This window comes from Pholcus phalangioides, unplaced genomic scaffold, assembly GCF_987345545.1.
Source record: "Pholcus phalangioides strain wild (caught in Gottingen) unplaced genomic scaffold, Ppha-v1.0 ptg000024l_1, whole genome shotgun sequence".
Classification (NCBI taxonomy): Eukaryota; Metazoa; Arthropoda; class Arachnida; order Araneae; family Pholcidae; genus Pholcus; species Pholcus phalangioides.
Window position 1 is genome coordinate 12,534,499 of NW_028301616.1, and position 21,683 is coordinate 12,556,181.

At 34.0% G+C, this 21,683-nt stretch overlaps 1 protein-coding gene across 1 annotated transcript; it reads left to right on the forward strand.

The window, feature by feature from the left end:
• The first annotated feature begins 61 nt into the window (after positions 1–61).
• LOC149068746 (ubiquitin-conjugating enzyme E2 W) lies at positions 62–17,401 on the forward strand. The gene is made up of 6 exons (XM_089250380.1): positions 62–257; positions 2,735–2,826; positions 2,932–3,034; positions 8,886–9,041; positions 12,814–12,889; positions 14,697–17,401. Exons 1-6 carry the CDS (start codon positions 243–245, stop codon positions 14,708–14,710), a joined length of 456 nt encoding a protein of 151 aa, XP_089106506.1. The 5' UTR covers positions 62–242; the 3' UTR covers positions 14,711–17,401.
• The last annotated feature ends 4,282 nt before the right edge of the window (positions 17,402–21,683 follow it).

Sequence of the window (21,683 nt, forward strand, 5' to 3'; positions counted from 1 at the left end):
ATATATTTCTCCTCTAAGGTCCAGATACTTCGGAACAGCAATGCTGGTACCTTTCTGTTTTGTAACTGGCAACGGATCCGCTGTCTGTTCGTTTCAGCTGTCACATTGGTGTGGATGTTTATTATGTTTCCCAGATTTCCTTGAATGTTTATAAATGGTGAAAAAATCAATTTGTAAAAGTTGATTGTTTAAAAACTTTAATGTTGAGATAGGAAGTTTTTAGAACTTCAGAATAATTAGCGATGGCGTCTATGCAGGTATGTATATTACACGCGTTGAAATTGTGCCTATCTAACTAGAGTATACCAACAGATTTTAATTAGTATGCTTCCCCCGTTTTAATACCACTGCATTTATTAATACTATTTTGTTTGAATTTCAAACTTAGCCATTAATATCCTCTTCTATGCTTTTCGAGTATGTTTGGCTCAAAATCTGGTATATATTAAGGATACTGTCCTTATATATTAAAACAGTTCATACTGTTAGAGTTTAAATGCCATATAAATTTGTATAGTCTTATAGTTATATAGTTATGAGATGCTTAAACCTTTGCTGCTGTTTATGGCTGGAACAGCTATAGCATAATCTATTTTTGGCGATGTAATGGAGATTTTTTTTTTTTTTCGTTGGAAAATAAATATGTCCCAAAGCATGACGAGAAGTCGCCAAGAGTGAAACAGAGTCATGCTTTTGGATGTCTTTCTATGCCAAAGTAGAGATGTAAAATTCTCGAGAATAATCTTTCTGAGAATATTCTCGCTGGTAGGATTATATTATAAATAACTTGAGAATATTCTCATAAGTTCGTGATGAGAATATGCTCCTGTTATTTATAATATAGTTACATATAATATCCTTGAGAATATTCTCTGGAAGGACTGTTTCATAAATTACTGGGGAATATTCGTATAAAAAATAAGAATTATTCTGAAGTTATTAATAATAGTCCTTTTAGAGAATATTCTGGACTATTCCTCAATGAGAATATAGGCTACGTAATATTTGTATAATACGTTCCTCGATGAGAATAATCGAGGAACTAATAACAATCAGTAACTGAATTCTTCAGTTACCAAAAGTTTTCCAGAGAGCATTATCCAGCATATATGTAATAACGTATTATAATAAATAATCTCGATAAATAACTTGAGAATAATAATTATTTTTGATAAGAATATATTCTGTAGTAATTTATAATAGTAGTCCTGTGAGATAATATTCTCAAGAATATTCTGTCCCCATCGCTCTTCCCATCAAGAAGATGGGAATATTGAAGTTAGTATGTAAAAAATCAATAAAATATAAATATCAGATGCACAACCTGAGAGAAAATGTATTCTAACAAAACGTATTCAAACAGGAAAAACAATGTAAGATACTTGCCCCAAAACAGAATATGCCGAAATCTGCGACATACGTTGCAGAACAATCTGGAAGAATTTTAAGAAAATTAGAAAACACTATGCTGGGAATTTTTACTGCAGAGCATTTCCAGTAATCAGAGGTCTCGTTGCAGCACAATGCAAAACATTCTGCTTTTGAGGATACTGAAAAAAGGTAGATTCGGTACAGCGAGATGAGCAAAAAAAGAGCTTCAAAATGCTAACAAATTCATTTGATTTGAATGCAGTACTCTTCAACATGAAAGTCTTATAGTCATGATCTCACCTTCAGGCCATGGCCATCAGTAAACGACAAATAACGAAGGAAACAGCAATCTAATAGCTGACCAGGAAAAAAATCCAATGCGAGAATCGCTAACCAGGAAGGAAAGTGCCAACGGGCTGGAAAGTAAATAGCCAAAAAAAAGTCGCCAAAGAAAAAAAAAAGGGTTGTTACTGTAGCTGTTCTGGACACACTTCTGGTGAGGAACGAGCTTGCATTTGTACCTTGAAGTTGGCCGCTGTGGTGGTCGAGTGATCATAGTGACGGACTCGCATCGCGGGGACCCGTGTTCGAGCCCCACCGTCGCCACAGTGGTGGTCGGCTGAAGTTGGTTTTCTGTGGTTCCCAACTTCGAGGCGCAAATGTGAGACGATCTCCCCGTTAAAAAGTCTCGCCACAGAGAGCAACAGTCCTACAAACAGTACAAATATTCAGTCACTACACATCACGCACTTCACTTCTGAGATATAGATGGCAGCACTGAAAAATCATACACTAGATACGCACTCAGACTATTAGGTACACACACTTACACTTCCGGCACAGCTCACTAGGTAGTAAATTTCCTATGGCAATAGACCTGAGTTGTGCTCTGTTTAAAAAAAAAACAAAAAACCTTGAAGTTGGAGAACCGCAGAAAATCAACTTCAGCTGACCCACTGCTGCTATGAATGGTTTTCAAACCTGACGTCTGTCCAAACCAGAGGTCTTCAACCTTTTTCTAGTTGCGAGCACTGCCTCTATTCTTCATCAAAAGAGGAGCACCATTTCGGCAAGTTTGATGTTGAAATGCATGAAATCAGGATAGTTTTAATCCTTGAATGCAGTTTGTACAATGTGTTTATTTATGACGTTGATTAAGTGCTAGTGAGTATGAAATCGAACATGGGTATCAAGCATTAGGCCTATGGGTGTTTCAGGGAACAACAGGCTGAATATGCCTGATCTAAACTATCTATTTTTTTTATGTCGCTGCCTCTGGGCATCTTTTTTTTGAATAAAGCTATCTGATTGCATTAGAAAATTTTATAATTTTAATCTGTAGCTGTGCATTTCTTTTTTTCAGAGACGATTACAAAAAGAACTGTTAGCGATTCAGAAAGAACCACCACCTGGTGTTAGCGTAAACCCTGAAAACATTGGCTCCAGTCTGACACAGTAAGCATTTACTAGCATTACCCTATCATTCACTCTTATATTTAATTTTGTAGATGCTTCAATGAATTCTAATTGGCCTTAAAAAATGTATTTTCTTGTTTCCAGGTGGATTGTAAATATGGATGGTGCATCAGGGACGCTTTACGAGGGAGAGCATTTCCAGTTACTTTTTAAATTCACCTCAAAGTATCCTTTTGATTCCCCTGAGGTAAAGCTTGGACTTGTTTATAACAAATACAAATTTTCACATTTAACAAAGCTTTTCCATTTCTCGTGAATTTCATATTACTCATCTATGCTTATCAAGAGGAGTGGCGGGCATAAACAGTTTATGTAAAATGAATATTTTTGCTGTTCTTTCCGACTTTGCTATGAGTAGGTTGTACTGTATTTATTTCATTGAATTTTATATTTTGAAAATTTAATAATAATTTGATAAAGTAATGTCATGCATAGTTTAAACTCGGGTTTGTATGGTAATGTACAAAAACAAAAAATTGAGAAGTTTGCCATTCAGACTATGCATTAATGAGCCGCCATCATTATGGATTGTGCTTAAAGGTAGCATGCAAAATATAATTGAATACTTCTGGTACAGTGGAAGTTGTCTGTAATGAAGCATCTAGAGACCAAAATAATATTCCATTTTAGACAAGTTTTTGTCTTCAAAGATGCACATCAAGCACTAATCGTTGGATGAGACTATCTTTTGGTCTTATTCAAGACAGGTTTCCATCTCATGCAGTGTCTGTCTTAGACCGGTTTCACTAGGAAATGTTTATATATTCACACCTTTCAAGTAGCGCAACTTCTCGAAATTCTGAGGTGACACCTCTTTGTTTTTTCTTCTTCTGTACAGCGGGGCTGTCTTAAGAGTATTACAGGCCTCTGGGCCAAGTGATTTTTCCGATGCCCTACGTGAAAAAATTCTGAACATTCAATTACTTTTCGTATTTCTGATGCCCTCTTTTCTTGCTGTTCCTGGGCCGTGTCCGGGTGGACCCATGAGTTAAGATGGCACTGCTGTAAAGAAAGACAGATTATTAGGGCCTTGTTAATCCAGAACTCTGTTAACCAATGTCTGTTCTTTTAGCAATAGCTTCTTTTTTTCTTACTGATGAGCATAAAGTTTGATATAGCGATGATAATGAAAGCAATGAAACTTTGTATCTAAAAGCAATATAAATGCTTTAAAGTGTTTTTCACTGGCCTTGCTTGATTAGTTAAATCCTTTGACTGGCATTTGACAACATGCAGGGCTCGGCACGGGTCACTTTTTCCCCTAAAAGTCACTTTTTTAGAAGCTGGTCACTTTTATTACCTATTTTCGGGCCCAGGTCACTTTTTCCACTTTTTTTAGCAAAAAAACCTCGGTCTCGCGCGCTTTTCGGCTGTCAGTGTTTTTCTTTTCTTCAAGGAGGAACTTTACCGGTTCAAGGTCGCTAATTTTCTCCCTCCCTTCATTGAACTACGATCGTACAAGGAACCCCTATATATGTATGAAGGCGTCTTTATCTTCCCGGGAGCATACCGTGTGACGTCAGCATAACTTGATTTCAAGGCGCTTGGAAAGAAAGCTCCTTATAGTTAAGAGTCGTCATTTTATGGAAAAGCCGGTCGGAAAAAAATAGCGTAAAAGGCGTATTTACAACAAAGAATTTTTTCCCCTCCTCTACTACCATTCTTTCTTATTTCCCCACTCGTTCTTTCATTTTTATCTTATTTTAAAATTGATCCTTTATTTTATTTGTTTTAAAAAGTTTGTCCTAAGGGCCGAATTCCTTTCTTGGAGCATCGAGCAAGTTACATTTGTTTGTTCTATCGTTACTTTTTCAATTTTTTTTAATATTTGAAATGACGATTTAAAGGCTCATTTACATTGAGCGAGTTTATAAAGAGAGCCCGTGCAGAAACTAACTTACGCGCAGCGGGAGAATACCAAAGCGCGCATATTAAAGATGCGTACTATTAATACGTATTAAGCGTATTATTAGTACGCTTTGGAGAATACTCTTGTAGCTGGCCAACGTTAAAGAAGCTCGCAAGTATTTTGAATTTACTTACAATAAAAAAAAAATCATCCGACTGAAAATCGCGATCTATCTAGAAATAAAATTCGTGCTATTTTTCTAACTGGATTTAAATCTCAGCAAGAAACCGTAGCCCCAAATTGGATCGAAAGGAGAACTGTTTATGAAAAGATCACAGAATCCTGCAATTCAACGTTTATGGAAGGATGACGTCACTCTCTGCTACCATACGAAGGTTTTTAACAACTGGCTGTTGCGAAGATATATTTTGGAAAGAGAGAAAATTCAACTGCCCCTGCTGGGAATCGAACCCACGTCCTTTCACTTTCCGGTTGAATTTTCTCTTTCCAAAATATATCTTCGCAACAGCCAGTTGTTAAAAACCTTCGAATTCAACGTTTAGTTTAACCAAATCAGATGAAAATTGGTCATCAGGCTGATGAAAACTCAGTTAACCTGCATGCGGAGCCGTACATAGAGGCAGATTTAACGGTGGGCACAGCGACCGCGCCTTTGGCCCCTACTTTATACTTTTTTCCTAATTTAAGGGGCGTAATAATTTTTTTTATGCCCGGGCCCGTCAACAACTGACCTTTATCCGGTTCTGGCCGTAACTTGATTTAGGGCATCTTCACGATGCTGATTGTTGACTTAATATCGACATATTGCGCTCCATTCTCCGCGCGGTGTTGTGTAAAAAAAAAATCCCCTTTTCAGACCTCGGAAGTTATTACAACGTTTTTGTCTCGAGTCGCTGTTATGACCGCAATAGGAGAGGGCGGGGTCTGGTTCCACGGGTGTTGAACGAGGAAGGGTGCCAGGGTGCCGAGTTTACTCTTTTTTCCGTTGTTAAAAATGAATACCGGGCCCGGGCGTTAGTAAATTTTCGTTCGTACTTGCGGCCCGGGTTGCTACATACCGTGATCAAATCCGAAACTGGGGGGGGGGGGGCAATGCCTCGAATGGAATTTTTGATGGAATGGTATATTTAAGAAAAGGAAATAAATTCCTTTGCAAAATTATCGAATTTCACAGTCAAGGAGCAGTAAAATTACGTTTCCCGTCTTTTTCTGTTAAAAATTACGGGGGGGGGGGGGCAAAATTATATTGTTTCTGGGTAAAGTAGTAAATGTTTTTTTTGCAGGGGTGTATGTTGTGTGTAAAAAAAAAGGAAAATATATATTTACAAATTTTTCTCTCAAAAACCAAACAATTTCAAAACTGATTTGTTTTCTCCCTCACCCAAGGGCAGTATTATTTTGGAGCCCCCTCCGCCTGTAAAAGAATAGACCCACCCACCCTTCCCAGTCCAGTCATAGGTGCAGATAGACTTGAAGGTCTTAGAGGTGCGGCAGATGACAATTGATATACATCAGTAGGCTCTGCCATTGACGTTGGGGGGGAAGGATGGATTGCCCTCCCTCAACATATAAGGGGCCGTTCAAGTATTACGTAAGCAAATTTTTAGCCATTTTTGACCCCCTCCCTTCCCCCCCTTGTCAGCAAAATTTCGTCATCAGCTCTGCTCCTCTGAATCCTAACTCGTATTTTCATAAAGGGTGGTTGATGACGTAAGCATTATCGAAACCCCCCCCCCTTGTCATCAAAAGTCAGCAAGTCAGAAACCCCCCCCCCCTCCATCGATGATGACGTAATACTTGAACGGCCCCTAACAATTAAAATAATTTAAATAATTTATTTAATTCAGTAGTTTAAGTAATATTTTAATTTAATAATTTAAAATAATATTGTTAAAAATGTAATTTTAGTTTTTTTTTAAATCAATCATTATAGTAAATTTCTTAAAATTTGTTGGAAGATATTATACAAACCTAATTATGTAAATCAATTTGTACTAGTTAAAAAAAGTGTGAGTACATTTTGTATACTGTCATTCATACCATAACATAATGAAAAATCCACTAGAATGTATATGGGACAAATTCTCTCATCAAATTTTGTGTTATTTCATTTTTTTTCCTTCTTTGAATGTAAAAATTTTTTCCCGTTTTGAAGTTTCTCCTGCTGAAATTGATTTTAAGCTGGGTTGTGGATAGCAATATGGGGCCATTCAAGTATTACATAAGGAAATTTTTAGCCATTTTTGAACACCCCCCCCCACCCATCAGCAAAACGCTGACCCCCCCCCCACTTGTCAGCAAAATTTCGTCATCAGCTCTGCCCCCCCCCCCCCCGAATCCTAACTCATATTTTCATAAAGGGTGGTTGATGACGTAAGCGTTATTCAACCTCCTCCTCCCCTGTCATCAAAAGTCAGCAAATCGGAACCCCCCCCCCCCATCTATGATGACGTAATACTTGAACGGCCCCTTGGGGGGGGGGGGGAAAGGCATTACTACTGTTACTTAGAAAGGATGTAATGTTACTCTCTCACACATAGTTGTTGATAAATTTGATAAGTTATTCAAAACTTTTCTGGTTAGCAGAATGCATTCGAGTTTGATTTATTTCACACTACTATATGTAAAAAAAGCAATTTCGATGAGCTCCATTGAAATACAAAGTTTAGTGAAAACTAAATTCAATTTCAATTCATTCCATTTGGTAATAATCAAAATTCATTGTCCATTTGGTCTCTTTCTAAAATTATTTTGGTCACTATTGGGTCACTTTTTAAACATTTTGGTCACTATTTGGTCACTTTTTTAAATATTTTGGTCACTATTTTCACTAGTTTTGAGGCCATGATCCGTGCTGAGCCCTGCAACATGGCAATGGCAACATTTTGACTCATTGCAATTAATATTGCTTTCTTTCAAACTGAGCACTACTCTAGTCTGTCATCATGGGTGTGAATGGAAGTGTGCATGTGCAACCTAACAGTGAGTGTGTAGCTAGTGCATGTGTGAAGTTAGTGATTTTATTTTCAAACTATGAATGAAATGTAATGATTGAATATTTGCACCATTATGTAGGCCTTTTGCTCTCCATGGCAAAACTTTTTAATGGATTAATCGGCCCACATTCATGTGTAAAAGTTGGGAACCAAGAACCATAGAAAACCAACTCTAGTTGACCACCACTGTGCTGAATTGCCAAATAGTTTTACTTTTCTGTTCCACTGTGCAGTAAAACTGTCTGTAACTTTCACCTCGGGCAAGCAGTAGTATTTTTGTGGAACAAAATGCATATCCTAGATTAACAGGAGATTAGCTCTGCTGAGGCATAATTTCTTTCCCCACTAAACAAACAAAAGTTCAATGTATTCAAGTATGAATTCTGTTAAGAATGAATATTCAGAGGCTTTTTCTTGTACAGTGAAACCTAAGATGGCAGACACCCCAAAGCAGAATGTGCTGAAATCTGTGACATGCGTCCCAGGACAACCAGTGCTACTGTAGAACAATCTGGAAGAATTTAAAGAAAAGGTGTAGAAAACAGTCATGGGAATTTTTACTGCAGAACATTTCCACTTAGCTGAGAGCTGGTTGCAGAATGATGTAAAACATTCTTCTTTGAAAGATGGACACTGTATGAGACTGAAGTCTGTCTTAAATGGCATCAAAATATAGTCTGTCCAACGATTAGTGCTTTTATTTGCACCTTTATAAAATGAAAATCTGTCTAAAATGGAATATTATTTCAGTCCGTTGACGTTCTGTTTTGTACAGTTTTCACTATATCTGGAAATTTTTTTAATCCTGTCTTTACCTCAATCAAAATAACTGTTGGTATTGAAAATTAAAACTTTTTGTGTGTGTGTCATTTATATCTTCATCATACAGATAACATTAGTATTCATACAAATTGTATGGAAATGGAAAAATGAAATAATGTAATTGAAATATGAAATTATATTAGTTCTTGAAATAATGTAAATTAGATCTGTGTATATGTTGTACATTCCGTATTTTTCATGGGCATCTTCTTTCAGCCATCTCGTTGGGCATTTTGCCTGTTGTGGCTTTTGTATTTGAATACGATTATAACATTAAGTAACTATATCTTTTGCACTTATACCTTTTTTGTTTAAATTTTTGATAACATAAAATGTGTTTCGTCCTGCAGGTGACATTTATTGGTCCGAACATCCCAGTTCATCCACATGTTTATAGTAATGGTCACATATGTCTGTCTATTTTGACCGAAGATTGGTCCCCTGCACTTTCAGTCCAGTCTGTGTGCCTGAGCATTGTTTCTATGTTATCAAGTTGTAAGGAAAAGGTAAGCTAGTTTTAAAATGCTTGTCTGGTTTTTTTTTCCTTTTCAAATTATCAGCCTAAATGGTAAAACATAGTCGTTCGATGATAGTTTTAGCAAAGTTTAAAAAACCAATCAATATTATAAGATCACGAATCAGATTGTAGTGCTATTTGCCACTGATGTGTTTTTGCAAATCTATCTCTATTCTTGAGAGTCCTTAGAATTTGAACGTGTGAAAGAAATTTTGATTTTTTTAAGTGTAAATTTAGAATGAACATTTTTCATTGAATTATTGAGATAATGAGGCTATAATCAAGATTTATTATTTCTCTTGCTTATTTCATTTTTTCTTGACAGGTTTTTTTCCCTTGTGAATCACATGACTGTGTGGTGAGAGATTTGTGAAACAAGCATGTTAATGTTATTTTCAGTTGATGTATATGCGTCATTCTCACGAAATGGGACAAAAAAATCAAAAAAGTTATCAAAATAAAGTCATTAAAAAAGCCAAAAAAATTCTTGAGGACATGTCTTTACTGCTAATAAATTAAATACAGTCAGCAATGCAGTTTGTTAAAAATTCATGATGAAAAAAAGCAAATCTCTTAACATGGTTAAATTTAAATTGAAAAGGCAAATCCAACATGGCAAATTTGCTTGTTTCAGCACTTGATATTTATTCTTGACAATTGCAACATGCTCCATATATTTTGGTATTTTATTTTCAATTTAGACAAGCACTGATACTCTGAATAATTGTTTTATCAATTGTATTTTTTTTTTTTTTTTGTGTTTCTTATTCTTTTTTTGTGCAAGTTTATGGGGGGACAACAGATTTCTAATTTGTTTCTGTTTTACTAGAGCACGAGATGCACTCTCAAAGCAAAGTCTAGATGAAATATTACTGCAGCTCGATGCTGCAACCAAGAAATTTGTATTTTGTTTACTTCTCCCCCCCCCCCCCACCCCCAACTTATGATCAAACCTTTCTTCTGTTTACATAATGCCAGGAGAAAGGCATTTTTACATGTTTTGCGACACTGATCAAAAAATAAGCATTTTAAAAACATGGTTTTTCAAAAATAATAGATGTCTCTGAACTGAAACGTGTTGTAAAGTGCAAATAATTTTCAATTATATATTTTTCACAAATAATAATAATAGTCAGGAGGACATTTACTAAAGACACACGCCTCTTTTTTCCTGAATAAGCCTAATTTGTGAAGTAATTTACAATTCTAATTGATTTAAAAGTAGAGATGGGATGAATAGTCAGCCCTTTTGCAAATATTTGGTTCGGCCGAATAATGCTTAGGTATTCAGCCGAATATATCTGTGTAAATCTAAGTACAGCAAACTAATTTTTAAAAATCATTTTAATTAGAATTTTTTGCATAAATTTACAATTTACTGATTGTATTTTATTGTGTGGTGCATACCTATCCCTTTCTGTGCAAGAGGTTATGTCAGGGTGAATTTCTAGGATAAGTAAAACATGAAACTGAAAATAGAATTATACTGTGATAATGTGGAAGTGAGCATAAATTACACAAGTTCACTAATTGAAGGGCGTATGTAGACAAGCAATGTATTGAGCTACTGAAAGTGGCAAAGAATATCTAGAGTGGAAAAATAAGTCGTAAATTTTGCGATGCCTTAATACCCACAGAGTAAATAATGGTTGACGTTTTCTTAATTAGATGCAACAATTGTTAAAATGATACCTTGGCCAATGAAGATTTTTTCATGATTCTTCGGCTTCGGCTAATGAATAAAGATTCAGCTGATGAACATTTTCAATGATATGATGCATGCACTAACATAAAATAGTCGCTTTGTGAGCTGAATTTTTGCACCAATCATCATCACTAGGGCCCAATTAACTCATATCCACCTCTGAAACTTTTTTCAGATATACCTACACTTCTCTTTCTGAAATTCTTTGAACCATTTCATACAGAATAAAACATTTAGCCAAATTAGAAAATGCATTGAAAAAAAAGTAGCCTATGTTTTCAAAGCATGCGTTCTTTCAGTGCAAGAGTCTTGGCATCAAGCTGAACAGTCTGAGAGATTATTTTCTCCATCTGCATGTATTAGACAAAGAAATAAACTGGATAGTCAACAAATGGATAGGGACACTTATGAACTTGGTTGGTTTGTGTCAAGATGAGCTTTATAGTAGACTGCAGCTGGTGTTGGTTGTGTACATAATGTGAAATAAGGTCTTCGGCATCTCTCATCTTCCTGTGTATTCTCATTTATACAATTTTGAAGCTGTTCATTTTAGCCTTCAATTAGTTTTTGTCTTTTTTATAGCATTCCTTGGTGTTTTAAAAAACATATCTTTAAATTTTTCTAGAACTTGAAACAAATCAAATTATTTTCAATAGAAATCTATGGGAAATCACATTGCTGGGGGACAGCCATGAGCTGGAAGGACATTTCCTTAACAAATGAAAATTTGTTCAAGCAAATTTTAAAAATCTATTGATAAATAAATTGATAAATCTATTGACGTGAGAATCACCCATGTATTTTCATTTCATTTGTTTGATAAGCTAACTTTGATGACTATATATATATAAATGTGTTGGCACTCATCACCAGAATCGAGGAAAACATTGATTTCTCTTCTTCGACAATTTTTTCAGATATGATCCACATGTCTAGAGGTTCTTGAACCTTAAAGGGAAATGGGGAGGCTGAATGCCTCTTTAGTAATAGAGCTTGGCCGTGTGCAGTTTTTCCTGTGATTTTGTCCATTTTATGAGGAATATGACATGAATGAGGAAAATAGAGTAAAATTGATCATTGCAAACAGAGACAAATGCAGTTTAACCTCATCAGGAGAAGGGGTGTGTTTTGATGTATAAATTTATTTGCGCCCTTCTTCAAACATTTGTTATACACCATCCCCTGCGCTGTTGTACTTTTCCATATGACAGCACCATGTTGTTTTGATGTAAATTTTCTGTGGCCCCAATGCATTTGTTTTGTACTGTCTTCTGTACTAGTTTGCTTTTTTATATGTCTACACTGTGTTTTGATGTATAACTTTCTGTGGGCCCCATGCATATGCCATACACCATCCCCTGTACTGTTTTGCTTTTCCAATGTCTGCACTGTGTTTTGATATTTGATTTCTTGTGGACTCTTGTTTATTATCCACCATTCCCTGTACTACTTTGCTTTTCCATATGTCTGCACTGTGTTTCCATAGGCCTATATAATTTTGTGTCTCTCCTGTATTGCTTTTTCTTCCTTTATATATTTTTTTCTTTCCTCTCTTCTCTTATCTCGTGTGAGGTGGGAAATTGTAAATATGCTTGTGTGACCATTTTCTATCAATTTTTCCCCCCTGTTTCTTCCTTTTGATAAATTTTCCTTCCTTTTCTCCCCTTCTTTGGGTGATGGTAGCTATTTTTCAACTCACTCCTTTGAAGGGTAGCAAGCAATAAAATGATTAGAGATAGTTGAGTTGGAGTGAGTCAGAGTTGTTCCTAATGGAGCCATATTCATTAGGAAAAAGGGCAAAGAAGCACTGAAATAATTTTGTACTAACCAAATACCAAATTTCATATTAACTGCCAAAACGGATTTGATTATGTCTAACAGGAAAAAAATTATATCAAGTGAGTTGTCTTTTCAAGGTTCAACTGTAATTACTTCATGAACATTTTTATTTATCAACTATCTCTCACTTTGTTCTGCTGCTTATTTGCATCTATTCATCATTCTTTTTGATGTTTCCTTGTATTAACTATTGAATATAAATTTCTAATATTTGCAGAAAAGGCCTCCAGATAATATGCTATATGTCAAGACATGCAGTAAAAATCCCAAGAAAACGAAATGGTGGTATCATGGTGAGTATTATGTGATATTACAGTAAATTTATGAAATTGTTGAATTGGATAGGTTATTTGCTCAGTAAAACTCCAAGCATCCAAACTTCAGTTATTATATCGCTTTGAGAACCCCTCACCCAAAAAAATTTACATTTTAATAGTTTCTTATTAGTGAATGATAAAGTGCGATGGTATAGTGATAGTGGATACACAGATGATGAGCCACCTGTCTTGTCACTTTCAAGTTTACATGTGCAAGATTGGGTTTTCAATGTGGGTGGTTTTGGTGAAAATAACCTGTATGGCAACAAGTAATATAGTATGTAAATATAAAATGTGAACAAAATTGTTATCGTAGTCATTAAATTACAGTACATACTTAAGCGAAACATTTAAAAAAAAAAAAGAAAAAAAAAAAGACCAAACTAACTAAAACTAATAACCTTTTTTGTGAATTACCCAATTATCCGAATGACTGTCCAGCCCCATTTGATTCAGATAATTGGAATTCTATTGTATATACATTGGCAGAAGCAGTGTATTCAAAATGGAAAAGTTGAGGTGAAAATGTGCTTGATCGTTTTGCAATGTTACAAATTAGAGCCATTGAATTAATTTTATATAAATATAAAAAAACATTGCTCAATTTTTTTTCCCCGGGAAATGAAATTTTCTTCCAATCTCATGAAGAGATACAAATGTAATCCTCTTCATATTATTTTTGTACATACTACGTATGTTGAAGAATTTTCTTTGCAGATTCATTCTCACACAAACCAAGAACATGGCAGGAGTGTTTTTGTAGTGACTTCTTATGGGGTGGGAGAATCATACAAAAAAAACCCCTATAAGTATATTAATAAGTTTAATGAGAGAATTATAATTACTCATCAACTCGTCATAAAAATTGTGGATTAAAAAGTTATAAAATGTAAATGTAAGAAATTTCAGTCTAACATCCAACGGTGTAACTTTTGAAAGTAATAATCCAAAATATAGTAGTCTTACTGTTTGGGAAATGGTTCCCACCTACATGTGTACTTGTATTGCATTCACATACATGCTCACTAAGGTGGTCTTTAGCTATAGGTAATTTTTGGAACGTTAAAATTTTGCTGCTATCCCCCTCCCCTGTTCCAACCAACAAAAAAAAATCTGTTCAAAATTTAAGCTCAATCGAACAACTGTTAAGCAACCCCCAAATTCCTTGAAGTTGGAACATGGTAAACAATGTTTTCTCCTATATGCAATGATTAATTCCCGTTTCTACACATCCAGGCAACCCTAGCAATTTTTAAAAAAATATTCTAAATCCAATTTCTCAAAAAAAAAACAATAATAATAATAAAAATTTGAGGGTCGCTTAACTGTTGTCCAGTTGAGCTAAAATTTTGCACAGATTCTTTTTTTTTTTATTGAAACAAGATGGGGGGGGGGGGCAAACCTTTGAAAAGTTTAAAAATAAGGACCACTCTAGTGCTGATATAAAATTATTTTGAATCATGCGTAAGCCTCTGCAATTTTGGCGCATCCTTTATTTAGTTGTGATCTAATTTTTATCAGACACTGTGTTGTTCAATTTGACTCCATTGTTTCAGATTTTTTTTTTTCGTACATTTAACCTAAAAATAAATTGTACTCAATGTTTGTAAATGCACAATTAATGGATCATTGTGATTGGACATAATGTTTTGTTTGGCCTATGCAATTGAAATAAATTTTAAAAAGTATCACTTTTTTGAAGTTTGTTTATTTTTTGACAAAAGAGTTTTTTTGTCTTTATTCATTGCCATTTAGTCTTATATTTTATAACTTTATATTGCAGATGAATCCGTTTGACATTTTGGTTGGCTTATGTTCTAGTTCTTGATAACAATCCTGGAAAAAAAATATAATTAGAGGAGATGTCAGTCATTTCCTTCATAGTAAGCGCATGCTGGGGAAAATGAATTTGCTTGTCTACAAAAAGCACGGGCAGTAATTTCTTTGAACACAGACAATGGAATGAGCTATACGATGAACATGTGTTCCCCCCACATTTGATTGCAAAATTAGACTTTGTGTTGTAATTTCTTTTTCTTGCTCTTCTCAAATCTATGTATAAAACCCAATATATTACTATTTTATTTATTGGCATGAATAACAATTAAAAAAAAAATTATTATAGTCAAGTATTTCTGACATGATATTTGAAAGAGAACCATATCAAGTGTAGAGTCAAATTTGTATAGGCATGCTTGGACAGATTGTAAATATGCAAATGATGTGCTTGTGATTGTAATGGGTATGTTATTATTCATATTATAGAGCTATATAGATTACAATGTAATATAATTTCTTTTCATGTTTTTGTAATTGCTCATTGTTTGAAAGCTGTACTTTAAAAGCATTGTTTAAAAGTCAAGATTTTTTTTTTCTGTAATTCTTTTAGCTGAACTAATACAATCTCGAAAAGGGATTTAGTTTAAGGCATGCATTATGATCATGGGTACTGTGAGTTTTTTTAGCTCATATAAATATTCTCCTTAAGGCATATTGCCTTCATTATTAATGGATAGGCAGGGTTTTAGATATGTGTACTCAAGAACTCTAAAGCTTAATCACACCAACCCAATATTTCAGATTGTATTCTGTGAGTAATGCTCAAATGTTTCTATCAACAGTTAATCTTATGTAGAATTTGGAGCAAACGGGACTTCTAAAATCTTATTCAGTTTTTAGGTCAAGTGGTAATTTAAATTTAGACTTTATCCATGAAATGAATTTTTGGTTGTGCCTCTGTGGCAATGAATGAAGTGTCTTGGGTCGAAACAGTGTTGCGTGAATAAAGAGCTCTGGATTGTGAATATATACATAATACTCATAGTTTGTGTAATGATAAGTTATTTGTCATGCCTCTATAAATTTGATGAATGATAATTGATAGGCTTAATAGGTGTGTAATTATATACCTCTTGGTTCCTGAGACACAAATGAACCAATCTCCCTATTGAAAAGTCTGGCCACAGAGAGCAACAGGACTATAACAGTACAAATATTCAAACATCACACTTCACTCAAAATTTGTAATATAGATGGCACCAATAAAAATTCACATACACAACACTATATATGCACTCAGACTGTTAGGTACCTGTACATTTCCAGCACAACTCAATCGGTAGCCCATGACTATAGACCAGAGTTGTGCTCCGATTGAATGAAAGACTTATTGGGAGGGTGGTTCCAAGAACCTGGTGCTGTGCAATTAAGAGTTCTTTTGCGCTCTAGTGGACTTTCTTGGCATTGATTTTAAGATGGGGGAAAAAATGTCTATTTGGTTAATCCAAAGTTCAAAACAAGATTAAAAGTGTAAATTACAGGGTTCCTATCAATCTGGAAAGTCAAGGAAAAATTAAAATATTTGGCAAAAGCCAGGGAAGAATCAAAATTCTAAAAACATTTGAAAGGTTAAGATGTAGAATTATATTTGAAAGCTAAACACAGTGGTAAATGCTGTAAGTGCCAAAAGGGAAAATGTTGGAAAATCTCAAGAAGCTGTTTTTGCAGCCCATAGGGACATTGATATTTGCCACCTCTTTGCATGCTCTGTTAAACAATTTAGAGGTATAATACCAGACACTTTTCACATTGAGAATATTGTATGAGAGAATTTTTTGGCACTTAACAGTGTTTATCATTGTAATCCTTCATTTGTTCAGAAGTTTTGGTCAAGAAAATGATAAAGCAGATTTTACTGGGAACCCTCTATTACTTATTTACAAAACCCATAATTATTGAAGATCATTCATTCATTCTCTAAATTCTATCTTGATCAGAAATAATTTTATGTGATCATATGATTTTCATGGTTTTTTTTTGCAAGACGATCCGAAAGTTTTGAAACTTTTGATTTTAATATTTTTTCTTTTCTATGTATGTAAGCATTTGTTTTTGAAGAAATTTTGATGTGTTGCGGTTGAAATTCAGAGTTTGGGCACTTTGTGAAGTGCTTAGACTTTGGACATAGGCTTAACCAGTGTATGTATTTCAGATTCCAATAAATATTCACTTCTAATGGATATCATATTTTTTGGAACAACAAGAAAAACCAAAATTGTTACTAATAATGTTTACGTACAGGTCGAAAAATTTTTGGGTCATCTTGAATTTGAAAAATCAAAATATTTTGTCTTTTCCTCATGGTTTTTTTTCTTTTCTGACAGTTTGTTTTTATTTAAGGCGAAAAGCTTTTTGTATTTGGTTCCTTATCATTTGTATCATTCAATAATTGATTAGTTATATAGTTTTTTTAGACTCAAAAAATATTATTCTTATGAATGCTCTCATTATATTCAATATAATGCATTCCTGAACTTCAAATACATTAGCTGCCACTAATAAGAATCATGTTTGGTTCAACCATTTTGATTCTTATAAGCAGTTGATTCTTAAATTCTGAATTTTTTTTCCTGTTGCTCCTATATAGTTACCACTGGAGTATGAAAAAGAGGGAGGGACCCTTTAAGCCGAGATCGATATTTTTATGGTAAAAACAAAAAAAAGAACTATATATTTTAATTTCTTATTAAATATTTTAATTATTAAAATTTTAGTTTAAACATCTATAGCATATCATTATCCTTAGATTAAATTATGCTGATTAAAATTTGACAGTTTCTACTACTGCTGTAGTATTGGTCATGGCCTCTACAAGAGTGGCTCTGGAGCCCAGGATGATTTTCATCTTTTTTTTTATGCTATAAAATACAGTATGGAAGGAGCCCTTGAAAAGTTTGACTCTTGGATCCGCCAAAGACTTCGGCCTGGTTGGACATGATCATTTTTGTCCAGGTACATAACTCTAGATCAGAGGTCCCTAAACTTTTATCCTAAACATCACACTCCACTTCAGAATTCTTTTCTCTCATCCCCCCCCCCTCCCTCCCCATTTAAGCTAACCTACAAGATCCTATTTTATACTCGAAGCTTCTACCACCCTCTGGACCTTTCATCATGCGCACTTTGGGAAACACTGCTCGAGATATATTAGCTTACAGTAACTTCTTTGACAAAAGACCTGTTTTTTTTAACCATAAGGCTCTTGCAGGTAAGCGATAAGTTCTATCACTTATGGAAGCAAGTTCACTTTACACAAAGCTGTAATCCTTACTGTTTGCCCGGGGGAAGCAATAGTTAATACGGGATGGCTTTATTTATTTCAAAGATAAAAGTGACAATAAATAGTCCTCCAAATAACTGTGAATAGCTAAAAATACTCAATAAGTTACTCAAACTAATAAGTTCCTTCTACTGAGATGAATGGTGACAGATTTTCATAGAAATTTTTTTTGTGTGATCCTTATAAGCGGAAATCTGATTCTTATAACTGGTGATTTTCCTATGTTTTGTTTCCATTTGGCCGATTTGATTCTTATAAGTGGCTGATTCTTGTAATCAATGATTCTTATAAGTGGTGGCTACTGTATTAACATTTTATATAATGAGCTTTATATTTGTGCCTAGTTGGGTGATATTTGCCCAGGAATAAAGCGGAAGTATTAGGAAAATATGAGCTATACTATAAAATACAATTTTATAGGTTGTAATAATAAAGGCTGTCACATATAAATACGATATCACAAAACTTTGTGGTTATCTGTGTAATTTACTCTCAGTGATATTTATGAGTATATTTTCCATATAATTTGTAAATTACTGTCTGTGCACACGCAAAATGCCATATGTTAAAATTCTCAATTTTTTTATGCCACTAAAAGTTTCTTCACACCTACTTCCATGTTCTGTAAAAATGTCATATGTTTCTGACCAATAGAATGCTAGCTATAGCGTTATTGCAAACTGTCCTGTGTATTGAAACCAGTTAGCTATTGCTTATGTTTTTTTTTTGTCTCCTGAAAAGTGCAGTTTTCCCATATGACATTTTGCATGCACACACACCATTATGTTGTTGAAAAATGAATTACTTACTTAGTGCATTGGATTATGTATGTTCGTATTAGCATTTCTAATGCTTTGTGATTATTATCCAGTATTGGGCATGTTTGGTTTTTCCATTAACAGGAAGCTCATATATTTTACACATGTAATTCATCATGGTACTGAATGATCATTTCATTTGCATATATGACGTGGGGGTATTTATTAACTTAATTGCTTAAATCAAACCGTTACAAATCGGAAAGAAAATTCAGATGCCAATTTGATTTATTGGTTTGTAATTACAGTCAAACTTCAGTATTTGAAGCTCTTCTAGTAATTTAAATTGTTTTGAGTAATCAAAAATTCAAGTTTATAGAGAAATATATATTACACAGGAAATTGAAATTGCTTTGAGATGTAGAAAGTTCTAGTTCTAGAAATTTTATTGCATCAAGAATTGAAAATTGGCTTACCTTGTATGCCAATATATCCCAAGTTTTAGTTTTAAAAATTATCACTTTTTTAAGGACATTAGGCATCAGTTGTGCTTTTAATTTCCCACACGAAAATCAGTTTATTGTACTTAGCAGAAAACATCTAGTCTTTTGCACCTTTTACATTTTTTTTTCCAGTTTTTTATATGTATTAAAATGGTTGTATGTTATGAAAACTTTTATTATTATTATGAATAATTATTTATTTATATCAAAATGTATGTTTTAATTTGAAGGGGAAAAATTAGAATATTATGGATTTTTGTGAAGGTTTAGCAATTTTATTTTGCTATTTTTTTCTTTCTTTCTGTGCTGCTTAAAACTCCCACCTCAACCAAGTCAATTTGATATTTAACTAGACTTCATTTTCAAATCAGCTGGGCAAAATTGTTAGCCCACCTATATGAAGCCCTGTGTTTGGATTCCAGCTTCAATGTAGATGCCTTAAATCCAGGGTTCTTAACCTATAATGGTCGTGACTCAAACTTGAGGTCCTAACTATAGGGGTTGCAAGGGAGCGCCTGAGATGGGTACTAAGAATCTACACTCACAATTCAGAGTTAACGAAAGACATTTTGTAATCAATAGAACATGATTCTAGAATTGATGAGAAATAATTCCAAAAGTGATGAAAAATTATTTTAAAATTAATGATCGAAAATTAAAGAGAAAAATAATTCCAGAATTAAAATTCAGAATTTATGAAAGAAAAATTTCAGAATTATTGAAGGTTTCCCATAGAGCCTCCTGTTTGATTGCAGGACCTGTTAAGACGCAGTGGACTGGGTTTTACCAGGTTTGAAAATGAAACATTTCGTAAATCAGAAATATTTAAGAATTTTTAAATTCAAAATAGTCGATGGGTTGCAAAGTTTGTGTTGTTTATATTATGGTTCGCAGCTAAAAAAGGTTAAAGAATCCTGGCTTTAATGGTTTTGAATCAAATTATGAGCATAGTTCGGTTTTCTGAAAATGGCATTAATGTGACAAACTCAACAGAATGTGTCTGATCATTGTCACCTGTTGCGTAACAGCTACTAAAGTGTCGAGATGATATTGAGATAGTACTTGTAGACCCTGTAAGACATTTAATGTGTTCCTTGACTTCAAACATACTGTAATTATTTGTAAACTAAAAATATTTCTTTTTTGATGAACAGTGCGATATGTGATTTTGAAGCTCTAATTGGTGCCTTTATATGGTCCGTAATAAAATCCCTTTTATGTTTTGGGAATTGTAACGTCAGATCACAAACTTTTCCTATTCTTAGAAGACCAGCAGATGACGACACATTTAATGCCATCTTTGGTGTTAAATTATAATTTATATCCACAAAATTTCATACATAATTTATTTTTTTATATCAATATTTTTTTTCTCGTGTTGAAGCTCATTAGTGATATATACATATATATGAGAAATTGCCACAAAATAATGCACATGTGTTCATTAAACATGGGATAGATTAAAATTGCATGTTAAATAAAATTGCCTGCATTCATTAAATATGAGCAACTAAGTACTGTAAAACCCCTCTTAAAGAACATCCCCTCTTTTATGGCCAATTAATAATTTGTCTGTGTACAATAAAACTATTCTTTTCAGACCTCTGGCTATCCCCTATTTTACGGATGAACTTTTTTTCCCACCGGTGCCCGCAAAAGAGAGGTTTTACCGTATACTGATTAAAAAGATGAGCTTATATCATGTAGTACCTTTATCTATTGCAAGTTCATCTTCGCCTTTTACGCGAGATTAATTTGCACATGCTAGGTTTTCATAAAATCTAGATTTTCAATAAAATTGTTTAATCTCTTACTATTCCAAATATAACCTAAGATAATGGTAGGTATTGTGTATTAATGGAACATTTTCTACCACATATAAATAATTATCAATAGTGTAAAAATTTGCTAAAATTTCAACTTTTTCTATTTTGCCATTTTTAAATTTGCTTTTTATCCAAGAATTACTTGATTACATACTTAAGGAAGTTCCCTGTACTGGTAATATGTTGCGTGCGAGAACATTTTTTATGCAATGACGTCATTTATAGTAGTCATTCCTTGTGAATAAAAGGGTTTTCCCAGTCAGTGAAAATTAGCATTGATTCTAATTGATGTTTAGTGATATATTTCATGTTGTTGCCTTTCATTGGTAGGATGTTGGGACTGTGAATTGTCAGTTGAATCCATCCTTCAAGAAGGTCGGAAATCGCATAAGTGATGGGAACCTGGATGCATCTTGTTCTTCAGGTGCAGTCTGAGAAATTGTCAGTTTGAAAGCCACTAAACTTTCAGGTTTTATGAACCTGTTTTTGAGTTCCCACAATCAGTCCAATGATGCTTTTTTAGAAAAACATTACTCTAGATAGTTATTCTTGATCTTTTACTTA

What these genes read in the sequence shown, in the direction of transcription:
- LOC149068746 (XM_089250380.1), top strand. An exon ending in ATCCTTTTGATTCCCCTGAG is followed by an intron (nt 3,035 to 8,885) that starts GTAAAGCTTGGA and finishes TTCGTCCTGCAG; the next exon opens with GTGACATTTATTGGTCCGAA. An exon ending in TATCAAGTTGTAAGGAAAAG is followed by an intron (nt 9,042 to 12,813) that starts GTAAGCTAGTTT and finishes TAATATTTGCAG; the next exon opens with AAAAGGCCTCCAGATAATAT.